This window comes from Dryobates pubescens, chromosome Z (assembly GCF_014839835.1).
Source record: "Dryobates pubescens isolate bDryPub1 chromosome Z, bDryPub1.pri, whole genome shotgun sequence".
Classification (NCBI taxonomy): Eukaryota; Metazoa; Chordata; class Aves; order Piciformes; family Picidae; genus Dryobates; species Dryobates pubescens.
The window spans coordinates 86816874-86838605 of record NC_071657.1 but is presented as its reverse complement, the minus strand read 5'-3'; the positions used below and the strand labels follow the sequence as shown (position 1 = coordinate 86838605).

The 21732-nt window shown below is 51.4% G+C and overlaps 2 protein-coding genes across 2 annotated transcripts; both read left to right on the top strand.

The window, feature by feature from the left end:
- Positions 1-3653: 3653 nt before the first annotated feature.
- Positions 3654-4710, top strand: CCL21 (C-C motif chemokine ligand 21). The gene is made up of 3 exons (XM_009908919.2): positions 3654-3720; positions 4289-4409; positions 4539-4710. The coding sequence occupies exons 1-3, from the start codon at positions 3654-3656 to the stop codon at positions 4708-4710; spliced, it is 360 nt and encodes a 119-aa protein (XP_009907221.2).
- Positions 4711-16681: 11971 nt separating this feature from the next.
- CCL19 (C-C motif chemokine ligand 19) lies at positions 16682-19178 on the top strand. Its single transcript, XM_054177811.1, has 4 exons — positions 16682-16754; positions 17828-17951; positions 18560-18656; positions 19158-19178. The coding sequence occupies exons 1-4, from the start codon at positions 16697-16699 to the stop codon at positions 19176-19178; spliced, it is 300 nt and encodes a 99-aa protein (XP_054033786.1). The 5' UTR covers positions 16682-16696.
- Positions 19179-21732: the final 2554 nt, after the last annotated feature.

Here is a 21732-nt window from a genome sequence, read left to right as displayed (position 1 = left end):
GACCAGTCTCTGTTTAAGCTACCCTTCCCTCTTCTTGCAGCCTGGGGGTCCCTCCACCTCAGGGATGCACAGAGGGCTGGAGCTGTGCTGCCTTGGCATGGCGGTAGGTGGAGGAACAGTTGCATGAAGCCATGTTGCAAAGGATCTGTAACAGTGTTGACACAGCCCCTGTGGCCAGAAAGGGGTAGATGAGGCACTGCAGAGGGGAATGATGCCTCCTTAGTCCCTTCTTCCTTTCTTCCTTTCTTTCCCTCTTTTTCTTTCTTTCTTTCTTTCTTCCTTTCTTCCTTCCTTTCTTCCTTCCTTTCTTTCTTTTCTTTCTTTCTTTCTTTCTTTCTTTCTTTCTTTCTTTCTTTCTTTCTTTCTTTCTTTCTTTCTTTCTTTCTTTCTTTCTTTCTTTCTTTCTTTCTTTCTTTCTTTCTTTCTTTCTTTCTTCCTTCCTTCCTTCCTTCCTTCCTTCCTTCCTTTCTTTCTTTCTTTCTTTCTTTCTTTCTTTCTTTCTTTCTTTCTTTCTTTCTTTCTTTCTTTCTTTCTTTCTTTCTTTCTTTCTTTCTTTCTTTCTTTCTTTCTTTCTTTCTTTCTTTCTTTCTTTCCTTCTTTCCTTCTTTCCTTCTTTCTTTCCTTCTTTCCTTCTTTCTTTCCTTCTTTCCTTCTTTCTTTCTTTCCTTCTTTCCTTCTTTCTTTCTTTCCTTCTTTCCTTCTTTCTTTCCTTCTTTCCTTCTTTCTTTCCTTCTTTCTTTCTTTCTTTCTTTCTTTCTTTCTTTCTTTCTTTCTTTCTTTCTTTCTTTCTTTCTTTCTTTCTTTCTTTCTTTCTTTCTTTCTTTCTTTCTTTCTTTCTTTCTCTCTTTCTTTCTTTCTTTCTCTCTTTCTCTCTTTCATCTATCCTGCACCTCTCTGCACTGGGAAAAGGCTGGCAGCTGTAAGACCCCAGACTGGTGAAAAATGGGTTCCTGTGATTGCAGACTAGAAATTGTGACTGGCCAGAGTGGCTGTTGGAGGATGCTGGGGAGCCCTAAATAGCTTTGCCTCCACCCCTGATACCAAAATTTTGGTCCTCCTGTGATGCCCCTGCAAACAGGAACACTCAAACCTCTCTCATTGTCAGAAGCTCCTTGCTTTTTCCCTGAGCTGGGGGGCCAGGTGACAGGAAAAGGCACTTGGAGAAGAAGGAGTGAGTGGGGACTTTGAGGGAAGGGAGGCAGGAGGAGAGATGGGGCACCCCCTGCCCCAGGCTTGTTTCCATGGGGCCCTGCTGCTCAGGCAGGCAGGTGCATGCACATTGCTCAGCCAGAGCAATGGTCAAGTACACCTGCATACTGTTTGTTCCCTCCCAGTCCTCTCCAATCCACCTTCCCGGGTGGGTACAAGAATCCCGGAAGGGTACAAGAATCTACTCAGCCAGATGCTTTCTTTGGGGTGCAAATCACAGCAACCAGAGAACTGCCAAAGAATGATGCCTATGAAGGCAACACATGCCCTGACCCTACTCAGCAGCTCAGACTAAGTTTGGGGCTGGCCTCTGGCCAGAGGATGCTGCTGTGATTTCTTAAAAACATGCAGAGAGCCAGGGGCTTTCCAGGCGCCTGCTGCTGTGACTGTGACTGGAATTGTGCTTCACACTAAGCATGCAGAGCTCTCCTGGGCACTATCAGGAGCAGTGGGACCACTCACCTGAACTGATCTGTGCTGAGAACAACCTGTGAAATGTATTCCCTCCCTCCACATCACTTGTACTGATAACACATAGGGCCTGGGAGAGACTTGAGCAGGGTAGATGACGGAAGGATCATCATTTACCCAGCTTCCCAAGAAGAGTGACAGGGTTGCAGACAAGCCAAGGGTGGGGTTTCATCCACATATTCAGCACTAGTGCCTTGGTGTTGAAGGGGTGGGTGACAGAACGTAGGCTGCTTCCAGGGATCACTTCCTTGTGCTGCTAGGCATCCTGGGGAGATGCATCCTCAGGTGACCCATTGCCACCCATGGCCCAGGTCTGCTGCATGCCTCAGAGGCTGCTGCCCAAGGCCATGCCAGCCTTGGGGGTGTACGAGTGTGTGGGAAGCTGCCTCCTTCCATCTGGGTGCTGGGCATAAGGGTACCCTCCAGCTTGGGAGCTCTCTATCTCTTCTGCATGGATGATGGAGGCTTTCAGGAATGCAGTCCTGAATCACACACTTCCTCAGGTCACCCAACTTGTCCCTGAAGAAGGCAGCAAGTTGCTTCAGCTTGCTTGTCTCCTTGCCCAAGAAAGTCTGCAGGTCAGTTTGTTAGTGAGATCCCCTGCCATGACAAGAGCGTGTGGGGGCAAGAGTAGGGGCATCTTATCACAGCTCTGCTTTCGACAGCAGCTGGGAATTTAGTCTCCCCCTGGGCGACTCATTGCCCATGGTAACTCTTTGTGAGGCCTCTTGTCAGGAACTGGTGGAATGTCCAGGGGCTGCAATTCAGGTTGCAAGCAGTGGAGTCCAGGAAGGGGCTTGCTCCCCACCATCATTGGGAAAACCCTATGGGCACTCTGAAGTGCATGGGGTCTCCTGGGACATAGCTACATGTGCAACAGGACTGGGGATGGCCAAAGAGCTAGAGGTGAAAAAGAACTCTAAATGGTGAAGCTGGGGATGGGATGGTAAATAGAGATTCTTACTAGCAGGGGCTGCCTGGGAGGCTGGTTCTTCTCAGAGTAACCCTGCCAGGGACTGGTTCTTCTCAGAGGGACCCTGGAGCAGGGCAAGAAGCAGTGGCACCATGTCCATAAAGGGAAATTCCAAGTAAATAACAGAGAAAATGTTTTCAACATGAGAATGTTTTGAAGACATGCAACAGGTTGCCCGAAGTAGTTATGAAACCTCCATCCTTGGTCTTTTCCACACCATGCCCTGGTGGGCATAAGAAAGTGCAAAGGTCCCTGTCCATCACCTTCTCAAAGCAGGACTGGTGTTATTCAGCCATGTGGCCATCTCTTTGCCTGATGGCAAGCAGCAGCCCTGTGAGCTGCTCTTCAGCTTCTCACAATTTGGTATCAGCACCAACATACTGTGAGCTGTGCTATCTCCCCCAGCCTCATTTGTAGTCTGGCTTTGGCATATCCCAGCCCTACAGGTGTGTTCATCTGCTTGGGGAGGCTCTCAAGGACAGCTCAGGGTGTCACCTCTCTGGGGTGGGTGGCTTGACTCAGGAGCAAAGCATAAGGTAGGGGAGCAGAAGAGGAAGGGGAGAAAGATCTCTTTGTTTTCCCTAGTGGCTTGGCCACCTGCCAGGGTCCCTGCCTGGTGAACAAACAGGCAAGCAGTAACACCTAACCTTCTGAGAGCAGGTAGTGGCAGGTAATGGGTAGGAAACAAGAGCCCACAAACTCATCTAGCTGTGATGGGGGACAGGCCTCCGGCGTGCCCCCCACCTGACACTGTGCTGCGATGGGAACAAGACAGGACACATCCCTAAAGGGGGGCTTGCAATTTACAGGAATCCCCCACCCTCCTGCTTCTCCATCACCCACCCCGTGGCTGGCTGGTGGGCTGCCTGCCAGGCTGGCCGAAAATGAAAGCAAAGCGTCCAGAGATAAATAGGAGGCAGCTCAGCACGAGGCAGCAGTGTGTCCTGCTCTCCAGCCTTGTCTGTCCTGCTCTGCAGCCTTGTCCAGCACAGCGCCCACCATGGCTCTGCGCCTTCTTCTGCCGCTGCTTGCGCTGGCTGCTACCCTCCTCATCAACCAGGCTCAAGGTGAGGAGTAGCCCTCCTGCCTGCCTGTGGTGGGATGGGGCAGGGATATGGGTGCTCGGTGGGGTCTGCACCAGGGTACATGGGGTTTTTTTCTGGCATGTTTGGGTGTGTGCTTGGAGGCAGGTGCAGGGTTTTGCAGTGCAGTTTTGTGGGGGGATGGGGGGGTGAGGTGTGTGCATGCCTGGCTGTTGTGTAGCATTGGCTTGCAGTGCTTCTTGGCTTGGGAGCATGTGTCTGTGCATGTAGCTAGTGGGGCAGCAGCACTCCAAACTGAAAAGTGCAGGCAGGAGAACCAAGTTCGGTCCCTTTGCAAGGAGCTAGTCTCTGCCTCTGTTTCAGCTCTGCCCACAGTGAAAATGGTGTCATGTATCTCCAGAGAAGGGTCTGACCTGCAACTGGTCCCAGAGATCAAGAGGTCTCACCCTCACATACCACCCCAGTATCTCTCCCACAAATGAGACCAAGCAAGCCCCATTGCCATCAGGCAGTGTTCTGTGTTCCCCTAGGGATGGGAAGGTGCCTTGGCTTGGTTAGGTTTGAAATCCCATACCTTCTCCCTTGCTCCCAGGCATTAGCAGCTCAGCCTCAGACTGCTGTCTGAAGTACAGCCAGAGAGCTATCCCCAGCGGTTTGGTGAAGTCCTACAGCATCCAGGAAGCAGCATCAGGGTGTGCTATACCTGCTGTTGTGTAAGTACTTTGCTGTCATCAGGACTGTCCAGAGCACTTTGGCTCCATCCAAACCCTCCCTCTCCGTGTCCTACCTTCCTAGCTGTCCACTGCCTACCCCACATCAGACTTCTCTGCCTACACCCCCAGGCTTATCACCAAGAAGAACAAGAAAATCTGTGCCTCTCCCACCAATCTTGCTGTCCAGAAGCTGATGAAGAACCTAGACAAGAAGGTCAAGAGTGACACTAAGGACAAGAAGCAGGGCCAGCGTTCACGTTCCAGGGGCAGACCCAAGCGGCAGGAGCGGCAGCAGGTCTAAATCAGGCCTGATGAGGTAGGTGAGAGCGAGCAGGAGGCTGCAGGGTGATGAGGTGAGGGTGCTGTCCCTCATCCCAGATTCTTCCCCATGGAAAGCTGGGTGTGTGGCTCTAGACCCCAAACCTGGGAGGGCTTCCAGAGCTATGGCTGGCTTAGGGGACAGCTTCTTCCTGGTCTGTGCTTGTCTTAAAGTCAGATTTTTTTCTGGAGCTTCTGGGACACGTCAGTTCTTGGGGAAAGGCAAGGCACATCATGCAAGACAACGTTCATTTAGCTGGGGTAGGTTTCACTGAGACCATCTCCACCTCACTGCCCTCTCCTTGCCTTCCTTAGGACAGAGGTCTTCCTCAGCAATGACTGACACACCGCCTGGCAATGGACATCCACAGACCACCCACTCACCCACTGGCCCTGGGACAAGCGTGGGGCTGGCTGAGAGGGCTGCCCTCTGCCCTTCATCCCCCTCAGCACTTATGTGCCTGCTGCAGAGACCACTCAGCCAGGACTCCCTGCACTGGCTGGGTACTCTCAACCCAGCAGGCACCCGGGTCCATGCTTGCCCCGTAGCTATGCCAGTGGTGACCTGGACCTGCATGGGAGCTGAGCCACAACCTCGAGGGGGAAGTGGGCAGCTTTCTGACCAAAGGGGATTTCTGTAGCTTGGCAGGATGGCAGCTTTCCCTGTGACATTTTTGAGGGGTTTTATATGTTTGTATTTATATTTGGAGACTGTGCTTTCATTCATTCTTCCTGGAAGGCTTTGCTTCTGGCTCCTTGTGCTTCACAGAGTATCCTTTATGCTGCAGACTAGCTTTTCTTGAAGCTGCTCTTATTTTTCTACCAAATAAATGATGGCTGCATTTGATTTCCTGCTCACCTGTTTGCTCCTTTTTGGCTTGCAGGGCTGTGGGGCGTCAGGCTGGCCCCATATCCCCATGGTCCTGCCTAGGCTGCTTGCTGGGAGCTTCCTCGCAGAGCAATTAATAGTGCTGAGATGGAGAGTTTGGGGACAGCAGAGGTGACAGTGTGGCTGCACATCTAGGCTGTTCTAGGCTTTCCCTTTGGCTTTTATGGCATGCTGTTGCAGTGCAGCTTGGAGGAAGAGAGTCAGGATATGTCCCTTTGATTTCTTTCTTTCTAGGTATAAAATTGCAATGAAATCAGAACCAATTTTTCATTTTAGTGTACTTTTACCTATTTATGTCCCTTGGGTTTGCTGTTGTCAGACACTCAGGCTTTGTTAAGCCAAATGCTTACTTTTCTGGGAAAAAAACCACCCAAAACAACAAACCAAAACCAAAAATCCCAAGCAAGCAACAAACCCAAAAAGCCTCTCAATATACTTTCTTCTGAAATCTGAGAAGCCCACATGGTGAAAACTGCACCTGAGGCTGTGCAGGTGAAGGAATAGAAGACTTTGCAAAAGTCATTGTAGACACACTGCAGACATTTAAGTGCTGCTTAGTCCTAAATCCTTAGTAAAATGAGAAGTCACAAACATGAGGACACCACAAGTAAAGACTGCATGTAGAGGAGGGACAGACCTTTGGGACAGGGCTGGTGGGGAATGATCTCTCCCTTGTGTTTGCAACCTTCCTCCAGCATGCCAGGTAGGAGCAAGGTGAAGGGCCATACTGCAGCCACAGTGCTATCTGCTTGTGGAGACGTCAGACAAAGCCTTTTTTCAGTGAAGGTCTATTAAGTCATATAATTGCAATAATAGAATTGACAGGGTTTAACAGTACAGCACAGGCTGTGTGTTGGCTGGAGTAGAGCTTGTAGCTGAGCCTTTCTAACAAGCACACTTATCCAGCTCGATTGCTTATTGGGTGGGCATTTAGGCTGTGTAAAGAAACTGTGAAGTCCAGAATACTGTCCCTCAACACAGGACGGGTGCTGAGCTGACTCCTTGCTGCCCTCTCCTCCCTGTGAGAGCACAAGACTGTCTGCCAGCCCAGCTATTGGACAGGATATGAGGCAATAAAATGTATTCTTTGCCACAAAACTCACTCATTCTGGCTGTTGTGATGGACTTCAGTGGGGTGGAAGGGACTGCAGAGTGAGCTGCTTTCCTGACCCACACACTCTTATCCCCCAGGCCCTGGCTTTTGCAGTGCCTCTGGGCAATGCAGCCCTAGCATACAGGAGCTGGGAGCTGCTGGCATAGGACTGGGGGTTGGGGGGCACCCTCTCCTGCAGCTGTGTTGCCCAGCAAGGATCTGGTTTAGTGATCTGTTCCCACAGGAGGACCCCAAGATTCCAGCAAACATGGGGACACAACCAGCTTTGTAAGTGGTGGCTTTTGCCTATGGCAGAGCTGTTCATTGTGTCTCTGAACCACACTGGACGAGCTAAGCTTGCTCAGAGCGTGGGCTTTGTGCTCTTATCTGCTCTTGGAAAACAGCATCAAACCAAGTTACTAATGAGGTTGTGCTCTGGCATGGGATTTGTTGGGAGCTTGACAACGGACTCCCATGCACTAGAAGTCATCTGGAGCTGCTGTGGGAAGGCTGGAGAGAACAGCTCTGAGTTTGCTGGGGATGCACTTCATCCAGTCTGATGAGCTTGGCCCTGACTTCTGCAGAACTCTTTATTGTGCTGGTAGCAGTGTTGGAGGATTGTGAAATGATTGCCAAAGCTCTGTAGAAACGAGGTCCAGACCAATATGTCTGCAACCCCAAACAGCAAAGGATATGGTGGGAGTAGGCCTACATGTGAAGTATAGTCCAGTGTCTCTGGTGGCTGCAGTCGTGAATACCACATGGGTTGTGGGTTTTTTCTTTTCAAAGGCTAGATGGGCATTTGTCTAAAAGAGGTTAAAAAGACATGCCCATGGGGGTGCTCTAATTCACTTTACTCCAAAAGCAGGGCTTGTAGAAGAGCAGCAGAATTTGTCCCATGGTCAGGCATGGTTGTGGGTTCAGTAAGGCTATGGACCCTGGAGGGTAGGAGGATGCTGCAGAGGGACTTGGACAGACTGGGTCAATGGGCTGAGGCCAGCGCTATGAGGTTCAACAAGGCCAAGTGCAGGGTCCTGCACTTTGGCCACAATAATCCCATGCAGTCCTACAGACTGGGGGGTCAGTGGCTGGAGGGTGGCCTGGCAGAGAGGGACCTGGGAATGCTGGTTGACTGCAGCTGAACATGAGCCAGCAGTGTGCCCAGCTGGCATGGAAGGCCAATGGCATTGTGGCCTGTATCAGGAATAGCGTGGCCAGCAGGACTAGGGGTGTAATTCTGCCCCTGTAAACAGCACTGGTGAGTACTCACATTGAGTACTGTGTACAGTTCTGGGCCCCTCGATTCAGGAAGAATATTAAGGTGCTGGAGTGATGAGACTGGTGAGGGGGCTGGAGGGAATGTTGTATGAAGAGAGGCTGAGGCAGCTGGGGTTGTTCAGCCTGGAGAAAAGACTTAGAGGGGACCCTATCACTCTCTGCAACTACCTGAAAGGAAGTTGTAGTCAGCTGGGGGTCAGGCTCTTCTCCCAGGCAACTTAGTGACAGGACAAGAGGGCATGGTTTGAAGCTGTGCCAGGGCAGGTTTAGGTTAGATATTAGGAAGCACTTCCTCACAGAAAGCCTGATTAGGAACTGGAATGGACTACTGAGGGAGGTGTTGGAGCAGCCATCCCTTGAGGTCTCAAAGAAAAGATTGGATATGGCACTTGGTGGCATGGTTTAGCTGATGTGTGGTCATAGGCTGGACTTGATGATCTCAGAAGCCTTTTCTAGCCTCAGTAATCACAGAATCACAGAATCACCAAGGATGGAAGAGACCTCAAAGATCATTGAGTCCAACCTGTCACCACAGATCCCATGACTAAACCATGGCACCAAGTGCCACGTCCAAACCCCTCTTGAACACCTCCAGGGATGATGACTCCACCACCTCCCTGGGCAGCACATTCCAAGGGCAAACGACTCTCACAGTGAAGAACTTTCTCCTCACCTCAAGCCTAGACTTCCCCTGGCACAGCTTGAGACTGTGTCCCCTTGTTCTTGTGCTGGTTGCTTGAAGGATTCTGTGATTCTGTGACACAGTTGCACAAAAGAGGTCCCACTGTGCCTGCATGTGCATGGGGGTTTGCACATCAGTTCCATTTTAATGCAGAATGCTGCTTTTAAGGAAAAAAAAAAGACCCAAGCAGTGTCATTGAAGAGTGTACCAGAGCAGCAGCTGCACAAGCTGTACAAGCCCCTCTTTACGTTCTGCAGGGAAAGCAAGAAAGTGTCAACAGTGTCAAACAGAACAAAACGTTAGGAAAGCCTGGCCACCCCGAAGCAGAAAGGCTTCACTGACAAAGTAGCCAGGCAAGACAGAAGCCACAGAAGTGCAGCCAAGAAAAGGGAAATCTTGAGCCCAGGCCAAGTGATTAGCTCAAGCTGTTAGGCAGCCCAGACAGCGCTGCAGGCTTGTGCTGACAGCAGGGTGTGCTGGGCTGCAATGCCAGGCTGAGCTCCAGCCAGTCTCACCTGCAGACATGCACTCCAGCTCCATCCCTATGCCCTGTGCCCAAGAAGAAGAACATGGCTATGATGCAGCAGCTCCACAGTGCCAAGGGCTGTTTCTGGGGCTACATGGGTGCTAGAGGGGCTGTGGTTTCCAGCTGAAGCTTCATGGTATTTTTTGGTCCTAACTCCACCAACACTGCCCTCCTAAAATCTGTCATGATCTTGAGACCAGAGAGGAGATAGGGAAGTGGCTGGTGCACAGCAGGGACTCCCACCTTTCCTACTCCAAGGTGTTTCCCAGTCCTGGCCATCCCTTGGCACACATCCTGTCCTACAGATCTGCAGCCCAGAGCCTCTCCTCACTTCCATGTAGCTACCATTTGTCCTCTTTCCCCCAGCCTCCATTTCTTCTGGCTGGAGATCCTTGGCTTTTGGGTGTCCTTGCACTGCCAGTCCTCCTTCCACTTCCCCAGACCCCCAGTTTCCTCCCAGCTGCAGGAGGTTGCAGACCAGCTCCTGGGCTGTAGGTCTTCAAGACACAGTACCAGGGACTGCTTCCATCTGAGAATGTCCTGCAGCAGGACCAACATGGTCTGTGTCCTGGACTTGCACCAGACCAAGAACCCTACAGCCTCCTCTGCCCAGTGCCAGCCTAAAAGCCAACAGAGCAGTGAAAGAGAGCAGCCCCCAAGGCTTTTCATCCATCTCATGTGGCTTCAGATTTGTCAACAAGGGAGTTGTTGTCCAGCCCCTGTCATGATTTGGGTCCAGTCAGGCAACAAAGCACCATGCAGCCATCTTCTCACTCCTACCCCCCTTCCTTGGTGTGGGAAGAAGAAAATGTAACAAAAAGGTTAAGGGTCAAAGGCAAAGGACAAGAACCAGTTATGGACATGGGCTAAAGACAGACTTGACTTGAGGAAACAAAACCACCATCAATTTACCAATTGAACCAGAGCAGGGCAGTGATATATACAACTAGATCTTAAAATTACCTTCCCCCTATCCTTCCCCCCTTCAACTTCTTCAGCGACCTGGATGAAGGGACAAAGAGTGTTCTCAGCAGGTTTGCTCAATACACCAAACTGGGAGGAGTGGCTGACACACCAGAAGGTTGTGCTGCCATCCATTGTGACCTGGACAGGCTGGAGAGTTGGGTAGAGGTGAACCTCATAAAGTTTGACAAGAGCAAGTGCAGAGTCCTGCACCTGGGACTCCATGTACTGACTTCCTGGAAAGCAGCTCTGTGGAGAAGGACCTGAGAGTACTGCTGGACAAGAAGTAAACCACGAGCAAGAATTGTGCTCTTGTGGACAAGAAGATACTATAGGTCACTTGGGGTGTATGAAGAAGAATGTGGCCATCTGGCAAAGTGAGGTTCTACTTCCCCTCTGTTTGCCCTGGTGAGGCCACACATGCAGTATTGTGTCCCCTGGGTGTGGGATCCTCCTCAGGATGCTGATGGGATTCTGCTTCCCTGTCAATCTCCCAGAACTGCAAGGGCTCAGCCTGACATCTCAATATGGGCCAAAGAGGAATGGAGGCTCCATCATGCCTCTCCTCCTTCTCCCTCAGTGTCTGTGTGGCTGTCTCTCCCACATTCCACTCCTCCCCAAACAAACCCACCCAAGAGGACTTTTACTCCCAAATATATTGCAGAAATGGCCTTGGCCAGAGGTGGGCCCTGCTTAGAGCTAGGGGACCTTTCTTGCAGATTCTTACTAAAACCATGCCAGTAACCTCCTGCTCCCCAAACCCTACCAGACACAAACCCAATACACTTCACTGGGCATTGCTCCTGCCAAGCCCCATGGGAGATGGCAAGGAAATTGCTGATGGGTGGCTTTTTGCACAGGTCTCTGAGCTGTTCCACGCTTGCCCTCTCATGAAAATCCTGGAAAGATTAGAGAGAGGAGGACAGGCAGCAAAACAGCAAGGAGCCAGGGCTGAAAGCATCCCACCTGGCCACTGCCACCTCAGTGCCATCATGGCATGTCTGAGGGCATTTGCAGAAAGGACCTGGCTCAGAAACTGTGCAGCCCAAAGGTGATGCTGAGGGACACGTGTGTTGCAGGGGCCCCGGGAGATGGATGGATTCTCACTTATGAAGGGTCAAGAAGGAGCAGGTTGAAGGGTCTTGGCTCTGCTGCCCATCACCTACAGTGACTGCAACATCAATGACGCTGAAGGCAACAAGTGTTAGGGACAGATGGGCTCAAACAGAACAGGAGTTGGCACCTTCTGCACTCCTCTTAGCCAGATCCTCAGCACCATCTTTGTCCCCACTCTGGGCAAAGGCATGACTTTCACTTCCAACACCACTCCCCCCACCCTGTCTTAATTCTGTTTAGGCCAGATTGACTGGGTCCCTCAGCTAGAGGACATACAGCAGGGCCCTACGACCCATGGGCTGGATGTGGCCCCAGTTCCTGTGTCATACCAGGACTTGGACTGCTGTGGAAGCTGTGTGGGAGGCTCCCTTGTGCTGGGAGATGCAAGGGAAATTAAAACAAATCTGCAAGGCCTGCCCAGTATTTCCCAATGAGGTGAATATAGCCAGGCCAGATCCTGCCCCAGAGACCATCTGTGCCTGGAATTTGCTGAAATTCCCGCTATGCCCTTCCAGCTCCGTAGGTCAGGGATGGGAAGCAGAGCACCACAAGGCACCATGGAGAGCACTCTGGAGCCTGTGAGCCTGGTGGGAGCAGCTGCCCTGGGGGCTCCCACAGCTCTTATCTAGCAGGTCTCCAGGAGGCCAGCAGTGTGGCTGATGCAGCCCAAGAGAACCAGTTATGAAGATGATGCTTGCATGGCTCATTTATGTTTTGATGGGTTAGATTTCCCATAGGTTTGCCCCCTAGAAATGGGTTCCACTTTAATTAAGAACTGCATTATCAAGGCTTCTGCAGGGGTGACTGCTAAAGGGATGCTTCATGTTGCCTGTGGTATTCTCAGAGCTGGATCTCTAACACTCCCAGATTGCTCTGGATGAAACTTAAACCTGCCAACGCACACAGTAGTTTCTCCTCTTCCCAAGTCACACAGGATATCCTGACCATTTCCTGCCTGTGTGGGACTTGGAAAGACATGGACCCCAAATCATGTCCTCTTCCTCATCTGTGTTGCCTCTTCTGGTTCCCAAGACTCAGCTTGGGGGAGATGTGGGGGATGGGATGATCTCCCTACATGACACAGGGATGTACTTCAGAGATGAACACTCTCTTCTTAGAAATCCCACTGACTCCAATGGAGGGGGGGAAACCCATCACATTCCCCTTTCACAACGTGAATGGAAAGCCCCTTTCATCACCCTCATGCCTCTTGTAGGGAGTAGAGGTGACTGCAGCAGCCCTGATTTCACCCATTTGGCACCCAGAGAGCTGATGGGAGGAGGTGGAGCCTCTCCTTCCTGCCCACGTGTTGGCAGGGACTGCAGGCAGCATGAGGGCAGAGGGTCCCTTTCAGCCAGAGCTGGTTAAGGGGTTTATCCCCAGAAGAATATCTTCCCAGCCCTGGACATGCTGCTTGCTGTCTATCAGCAGCTGGGACCCAGCAGCATGTGGGAGCCCCTTCTGCTAAAAAAGTGGCCAGGGAACTCCTCACCTGCCACAGGGACCAGGACCCCAAGAAACAAGTTTCAGCCCTTGGGCATGCTTCACTAGCTGCCAAACCCACTGAACATGCAAAGAGGTTTGCTGCTGGGTCTGGGCTTTGCTTTTGGGGCCTCCTTCACAAGGGGCTTCATGTCATCATTCCAGGTCCCAAGGGCTGATGCTTCTAATTAGCTGGGTTAGGAGCAGCTGCGCCTGGAGGTTTGGCCCCTAGCATCAGCAGCCAGGGCCCATTGTCCTTCCTGCTGTGACATCTCTTCGGCAGCACCCTGGAGAGATCAAGTGGAGGCAAGGCCCCAGAAACAGCCTGCATTCCCCAAACCTGCATTGAGGCTGGGGCTGATGACTGACACTAATCCTCTGCCAGCTCAACTCTGCTTCTGACAACCAAGATTTCTCTGCAATAACTTGTGAGAGCTAGAAAAAGGCAGGTGCTAACTGACGTTAAGCTGGCACATCCTGAGCTGCTCACCCTGCCCACCTACCCACTCCTTCCTGTCTTGCCAGGGCACAGGAACAAATGGAGATTATGCTTTCCTGATGGAGACCATCCCATAAATGAGGCTGGTGACACTGCAGGAATGGAGAACTATGGCCAGTGGCACAGAAGAGGTTTCCTCATGCTTCTTGCCTTGGGGTAGGGAAGCAGAAAAGTTCACAGGTCATCTTGAGTGCAATCACACAGCACCTACAGGATAGCCAAGGGATCAGGCCCAGCCAGCATGGATTTAGGAGGGGCCTAACCAACCTGATCTCCTGGGGGTTGGTCTCTTCTCCCAGGCAACCACCAACAGAACAAGAGGACACAGTCTCAAGCTGTGCCAGGGGAGGTTTAGGCTGGGTGTTAGGAAGAAGTTCTTCACAGAAAGAGTGATTGGCCATTGGAATGGGCTGCCCAGGGAGGTGGTGGAGTCACCATCATTGGAGGTGTTTAAGAAGAGACTGGAGGAGGGACTTGGTGCCATGGTTTAGTTGATTAGATGGTGTTGGATGATAGATTGGACTTGATGATCTCAAAGGTCTTTTCCAACCTGGTTAATTCTATTCTATTCTATTCTATTCTATTCTATTCTATTCTATTCTATTCTATTCTATTAACTACCTGAAGGGAGGTTGTAGCCAGGTGGAAGTTGGTCTCTTCTCCCAGGCAACCAGCACCAGAACAAGAGGACACAGTCTCAAGCTGTGCAGGGGGAAATTTAGGCTTGATCTTAGAAAGAAATTCTTCACAGAATGAGTGATTTGCCATTGGAATGGGCTGCCCAGGGAGGTGGTAGGGTCAACATTCCTGGAGGTCTTTAAGAAGAGACTGGATGAGGCAGTTAGTACCATGGTCTAGTTTGGGTTGGGAGATCAGTTGGACTTGATGATCTTGGAGGTCTCTTCCAACCTGGCTAATTTTGTTACTTTCTGATGCTGCTGAGAGAAGTAGAGGGACTGTGGCAGTTTAGGCTGGGTGCCTCCTGTTACTGACATTAAGTTACACCTCTGGTGTCCAGAGTGTCCAACTCAATAAGGTGGACACAGGAAACAGCCAATTTCATACACACAATATCCTGTGCCCTATAAATCCATTTGCAAAGCCATCCTCTTCCTCTTCTTCCCTTTCTGCTCCCATGGGAGATGCTCCCTGTCAGGTAATGGTGGGGGAGTTACCTCAATGCCTCTTAGGCCTGGCTAAGCCTAATGCCAGGAGGAGAAGGGGGAGGGGCAGTCTCAGACCTGGCCAGCCTGAGACCTGCCTAGCAGTGGGGGGGAAGAAAGAGCCCTGGGGGTTTTAGGTATACCCTCAGGTGGGGAGAGAGGAAGTGTTGGGAGGCTTTGGGTGTGCTATAGGGGACTCTTCTGTCACTATGCTTTGTAGTTTCTGTAAAACACTAATTGCTTTTCCATTTAAACTTCCCATCACTTCACAATCCACTTGTGTGAGTGTCATTCTTTTGCCCCTCTCAAGGGCAAGAGAGGATCTGCCTAGCCTCAAACCAGGACACACATGGGTTTTGGCACCAAAATAGGCTGTGATGGTTTGGCTCTGCTCTGGAGGCCAGATGACCACCAAAGCCACTCTCAGTCCCCCTCTTAAGTGGATAGGGGGAGAGGGGAAAAAATATAACAAAAGCCAGTAACAGGACAGGAGCAATTTTAGTAACACTAATAAGCAAACAGCAATAGATTGTGTGGAAGCAAAAAGCAGAGAGAGAAAGATGTTAGTCTCTGCTTCCCATCAGCAGGACAATGGTCAGTCTCAGGAAGCAGGGCTCTCTAAGCATGGAGGTTACTTGGGATGATAGATGCCATGGACAAATCCCCCACTTCCTGCTTTCACTTCATTCTTATGTCTGAGCTGATGTCATATGGTATGGAAATCCTCTTTGGCCAGCCTGGGTCAGCTGGCTCAGCTGTGTCCTCTCCCAAGATCTTGCCCACCCTTCAATGTACTCCTGGGGCAGGGAAATGTTGAAAGGACACAGCCTGGATCTTATTCAACAATAGCCAAAACACTGCTGTGTTATCAACTACTGCTGCAAAACACAGCACATGAAAGATGCTGTGAGGAGAATTAACTCCAGGTCAGTCCAACCCAATGCAGGGACCTACTAAAGTTCCTGGGTCCCAGCACTATCTCTTATTCCCAGGTACATACTGATTCCTGTGAAAGGGCTCTGGTGTGCTCCCCACGGAGGTGCCAGGAAAGACCACAACCAGAGCAAGGGAGAGGGTGGAAGGATGGAGATTCTTTTCCAGGATTTGTTCATCCCTGTGGGGAAATATTTTTCATAATATCAATGGGAATTTCCCTGGGTGCAACTGATGCTGTTGATTCTCATTCCAGTCCTGAGCCCCTCCAAGGAGAGTCTGACCCTGGGGTCTCTCCAAACCCCTACAAGGCAGCTGTTGGATGAAGTGAGACTCCTTCATTGTCCCATACCCAAGCTGCACAACCCCACTGATCTAAGCATGCCTCATGCTACATATCTGGGTTGAACCAAACTGATCAAGGGACATTATGGCAGATAGTACAGTGGTGAGTTACTGTCCCTAGGAGAAACAGCCCCATTCCTGTGCCTCTGTGAAGAGCTGCAGTTGGAACACTGGTCTTTGCTCCCTGCAGCGCCTACACAACTACTGAGCTGCTGGCACACCCCTTCTGTTGGGGATTTCTGCTCTTGTGCAGAAAAAAACTGTTTCCAGGAGCTCTGTAGCTGCCTTTGGCCACGATTCAATTTGCTAGGACACCTGGAAACCAGGTTGTCTTTTGGCAGGTGATAGTGTGACCTTGGAGCAGAACATGCTGGCTGGGCTCCCCTCCACTCACCAGCTTTGGATGTGCTGGCTGTGCAGGCAATGGGGAGGGCAAGGAAAGCCATTTAAGCACCTGTGACCACAATGAGAGACTCAGAGCTGTCCAGGCACGGGCCCAAAGCTGGACTTGAGGCAAGTTCTTCCCCTGGCATCAGTAGGCTGAGCCTATCATATCTGATGGGAATATCCCAGAGATGTGCTTGGAGAAGAAACTGGGATAGATGCATAGACTGAGACTTTTGTCCAGGGCCCCAGGAAGCTTTTGCAGGTTAAAGGGATCCAGGAACTGCTCTGGTCCTGACCAGCAGCCCCTGGGACCTGGGTATTGATAGTGAAGAGGGCAGAAGGGTGTTTGGCTCTAGGAGCACAGAGCAGCTGGCTGCAGGGAAAGCAGACCGGATATTCGGGAACCATTCAAAGATTAAATCTCAGCCTGTGGAAAGACTTCTGGCAATTTTCCATCCCTCTTCTCCAAAAGAAAGTGAAAGCTACAGGCTAGAGGGATAAATAGGCAGCAGGGAACGCTACTGATAGAGTGCAGAGAGGCTGTGCAGAGCTCACCTTTTCTGGCCAGAGCACCGTCATCTCCAGCCCATCATCTGCCAGACTCAGCAGCAAAATGCAGCGGCTGCATCTTCTCTGCCTCAGTGTCCTGGTGCTGGGACATATCCTGGATGGTAAGAAAGAACCTTTCATCCTGCTGCCTTGCTTGTAGAAGGGAAAGGATCCAGTTTCTTGCTTTCTTTTGCATTTGCAGCAGACCTTTAGAGGGACCCATGGCTGGAGCTGTGTCCTCTGCTTGTAACCTGTCCCAGAAGGGACTCTTGTCCTGCCCAAAGTCCAGCCAGGACCCTGCAGGGCACCAGAGCTGGAAGCTACATTGGGAAAGGCCATGGAACAATCCTGCCTCTCAGAGCCCTAACCCAGCTTGTGCATACAGGGCTGAGGTTGCCTTGATCCCAGTCTCCCCAGCACACCATTCGTGAGTGTGGTGGGTTGAAACCTAGAACTACCACAGTGAGGCTGCCTGGGGGCAAGTGGCAGGCTTGGGAATAGGAGGGAAGGTGTTAGGGCAGAGTGCGTGTTTGAGGGGCTGTTGTTGTTGGACACGGGGTTTGCACTGGTCACAGCTGTCTGGGTGGGTGCCACCAGGTCCTCTGCTCTGCTTCAGGAAGCTGGGCAGTCCAGACACTTTGTGCTGCTGCTCTGCACCTCATTGCCTTGACAGGCATTAACAGTGAATATAGCATTTGCTTGGAGGGTGAATGAGGTCTCCTACTCTTCAGTGCAGACAGATCCTCAGCTGTCGCAGGACTGATCATTGTGGTGGTGGTGGGGATAAGGTAGCTACCAAACTTAGGACTACTTCAGCAAATAAAGCTGAAGTCATTCCCAGCCCATCAGGATTGGTGTCTGTATAGGAGCATCCTCAAACCAGGTGAAGACCTCTGTCCTGCCTTGCTTGATGCTGGTGCTGGCCGTGGGGCTGTGGGAGGGATCCAGGAATGTAGAACTGTTGCTCTCTGCCAGTTTGTTGCTTCTCTTCTTTGCTGTCAGAAGGAGACAAAGGGCTCCCGGCACCAGGTCATGGGAGCAATAAAACTTGTGCCTGTGTGTGAGGACATAGCTGGTGGGCACCATCCTGCCTCCTCCACTGGGACAACCTGACAGCCCCTGCATTCTTTGGGGAGGCTGGGTGAAGGCACAGCCGACCCAGAGAGAGCACCGTCATAATGTGTTCCTCCCTCAGTGCACTGCGGGAACAACGTCCTTGACTGCTGCCTGCGGACCAGTGAGAAGCCCATCCCACGGAGAATAGTGCAGGATTATCAGCTCCAGCTGCTGAAGGATGGCTGTGACATCCTGGCTGTCGTGTAAGAGCCCCGGAGGGGGGATGGCTCAGGGACAGCGGCCTCTAGCTGATAGCAGGAAGGGAGACAGAGCAGCATAGAAGAGGGAAGCCGAGCTGGGTTGAGAGGTGAGGGAATAGGGAAGGTTATGGAAGAGACCCTGGAAATCAGAGGCTTAATCAGAGTAAGATCTCCTCCCCCCCACTGTGAAGGGAAAACTTGGGACAAAAGTCAGGGAAGAAAGTAATCTTAAGGTAGAATAGAATAGAATAGAATAGAATAGAATAGAATAGAATAGAATAGAATAGAATAGAATAGAATAGAATAGAATAGAATAGAATAGAATAGAATAAACCAGGTTGGAAGAGACCTTCGAGATCATCATGTCCAACCTATCATCCAACACCACCTAATCAACTAAACCATGGAACCAAGCATCCTGTCAAACCTTGTCCTGAACACCCCCAGCGACGGTGACCCCACCACCTCCTCGGGCAGCCCATTCCAATGGGCAAAGTAGGTACAGAGTAGGGCAGTGAAGGTGGCAGCAGGTGAGATCTTGGGCTGTGGTGTGCCCTGCTTACCTCATCTTGGGTTTTTATGTTTCCTCATTTTTCTCCCCCCACTGGCAGGTTCATTACCACAAGGGGCAAGCGCCTCTGTGCCCCTGTCGAAGTGCCATGGGTGGTTCGCCTCCAAGAAAAGCTGGATGCCAACCCTGCCAGGAAGGTAAGAGCCATTCCTGTTCTCAGATGAGAAGGGGGGGAAGTGCAGAAGTGGGTTTATGCACCACCAAACAGGCTTTTCCCGTTGTGATTGGTGTTCTGGGAAGAGCTGGGACATGCTCTACTGAGACATGGATACATAGTCTTGGACTTCATCCCTCCTCCCTCCAACTGGGAACACTCTGGCTCCTCTGCAAGCCCTTTTTTTCCCCAAATAAACACAGCCCTGGAGGTCCTGCCTATCTAGTGTCACCCTGGACTGCCCCTGATGGGTGTCACTCCTGACTTCTTTGTGCAAGCTTGGAGCTCACAACTTAGACATCTCCACAGAGAGGGCTGGAAATGGGTTTGGTAGGTGCTTTGCAAGCCCTGCCAGGTCTGTGCTGCACTACTATGACTTTGCCAGGGGAGGTCACCCCTTGGTGACCTTGGTGGGAAAGGGACTCTGGGGAAGCTCTGTCTCCAAGGATCACACTCATCGTTACCGGGTTTTTCACTTCTGCAGGCCAAACAGCAGAGCCAGTAGGCTCCAGAGAAGCCCATGGCTGGCCCCAGCACCTGGAGTGGGGCTGACTTGCACCTGTGAATCTGAAGCTGATGGAGCCAATCTGTTTCCACCTCCAGCCACAGGGCTGATCCTTCTTGGGACTCAAGCCAGTGTAGGAGGCTGGGCAGAACCCTTCCTGCTCTCGCTTCTTTCTTCTGTCTCTGATGTGACCTAGCAACCTGCATCAGGCTGAGCTGGTGACTGTTGGACCAGAGACTGCCACCTTAGGAGCCTAGAAGCTGACTGATTAACTATTCTGTGAGACGAGGCTGGGCACTCTCAGCCTTCCCTTTAGCTCAGCACTAGTTTGATCCCCTTGGTTTCCATCATCAGCTCCAAGCCTGAGTCCTTCTGCATCCCTGGGAAGGGCTGCCAGGACTGGACAGTGTTGAGATGGAGAGAAGAGATGGAGAGAAGGGATGGAGGTGTTCCTCACTGGCCTTGTACTGCTCTGCTGCTTCTTGGAGCACAGCAGTCCTCAGAAAGTGTGGGGCTGATGCAGTTCCCCTCTCACACCCTGACTGTCAGTGATACAGAACCATCAGAATAGGCAGTGATGTTGATCTCAGCTCCTGCTCTCCCCAGGGACATTGCCCCCCTTCTTGGTCCCTCAGGCTACCACCAGGTTCAGACCCTGCCACCAGTCTCCTGCCTGAGCACAGATGCACAAGCAGTGTTCACATCACTCTCAGGTATTTGCTGCTAGATGTTTGATGTAAGTTATGGGTGTCAGCTGCTTCTTCTCACTCTATTGTGGTGTGATTTTGTTAAATAAAAACTCATGGCTAGTCAATTTGCCTCATGCCTGGGCCCAAAGGCCAAGCTGGAGTGTGGGGCATGCAGCCAGCACTCCTTGCCATGCTTCAGTAGCAAGGGGGCTGCACTGGGGTGCAAAGTGAGGGACAGGGCCTTTCATAGAGGTGAAAGAGACAACCTCTGGATTGCAAGTCTCTCCTGTGAGTCTCCAAGCACCAAGGTGTATCACAGTGTCACAGTATAACTAAGGTTGGAAGAGACCTGGAGGATCATCGAGTCCAACCTGTCTCCACAGACCTCATGACTACTAAACCATGGCACCAAGTGCCACGTCCAATCCCCTCTGGAGCACCTCCAGGGACGGCTACTCCACCACCTCCCTGGGCAGCACATTCCAGTGACGAACGACTCGCTTGGTGAAGAACTTTCTCCTCACCTCGAGTCTAAACCTCCCCTGGCGCAACTTGAGACTGTGTCCCCTTGTTCTGGTGCTGGTTGCCTGGGAGAAGAGACCAACCCCTTCCTGGCTACAGCCACCCTTCAGGTAGTTGCAGAGGGCAATGAAGTCACCCCTGAGCCTCCTCTTCTCCAGGCTAAACAATCCCAGCTCCCTCAGCCTCTCCTCATAGGGCTTGTGCTCAAGGTGAAGTGGATGTACAGCTCCACACTGCTCTGTCAGGCTGCTGGAGCAGGTCTCCAGGGGGTTGTACTGCAGAGATGGGCTGGGAGGGAGAGTGCCAGTATTGCACTGTCCAGCCCAAACCACTTCAGTCACACTGGCGTAGCTGCTGGGTTGGAGCTCCCCAGCTTTCAGCTCTCATGGGAGTGTGGGAGCCGCTGGAACAGCAGCTTTGTCCTGAAGAGACACTGAGGCACAGAATGGCCTGTTGCCCTGTTAATTCAGTGGTTGCTAGCAGCTGGAGTAAAAATGAACAAAAAGAGCTATTAGGGAAATGGAGGTGGATGAAGACACCTGATCCTGGGCATATCCATGGATAAAGCATAGAGGGCAGCCTACCAGCTCCTCCCATTCATCACTGCCCATTTCTTCCCAGTTCTGGGGTCTTCTATGCCTGTGCACTGGGACTATGATCCTGCTACTCTAAGGTGGCTTCTGGTCCCCTTGGAAACTGTCCTTTTGCCTTGGACATGCAATGTTTGAAGAAAGCTTCTTCATTCAGCTGAAGCATAGGCTGAACATGCAGAGGTTTGCATGGTTAACACCCAGGCCCCAAGCTCTCCTCCCAGGGACCACAGTGTGAAACCTGGCTATCCACATCATTAAATTATTTACATGAACTTGTTCCACTTCTGGTGACAGCTAGCAAGCTTGGGCAGAGTCTGGGAGTGAAACAACCCAGGGACTGTTGCTGAAGGCAGGGGTGAAGTGGCTATCAGTCCCTCCAGTGGATGGCATTCACAGAGGTGCAACAGATGGGCTGTCAAAGCCTGGGCATGTTCAGGCACCTGATGGCTTTGGTTGAGATCTGGCCCTTTTCTCTCCTCATTTGCTGACTCCCTTGATTGGTACCTGGGGTTTCTTTTTCAGGTGTTCCCCACTCTTGGAGTCCTCTCTGGGCTTGGGTGTCTTTTGGAGTGACTTTTTCACAGCACCATCTGCCTCAGCTCATTAATTATGGTGACAGCGCCAGTAATACAATGCTGAGGAGGAGGAGGAAGAGGAGGAAGGCTGGCATGGAAAGAGAGGCCAAGACAAAAAATACAAGTGGGAAAGGAGGATAATTGTTGCTTGCCTGGGCAGAAGCCTTCCTGCTGC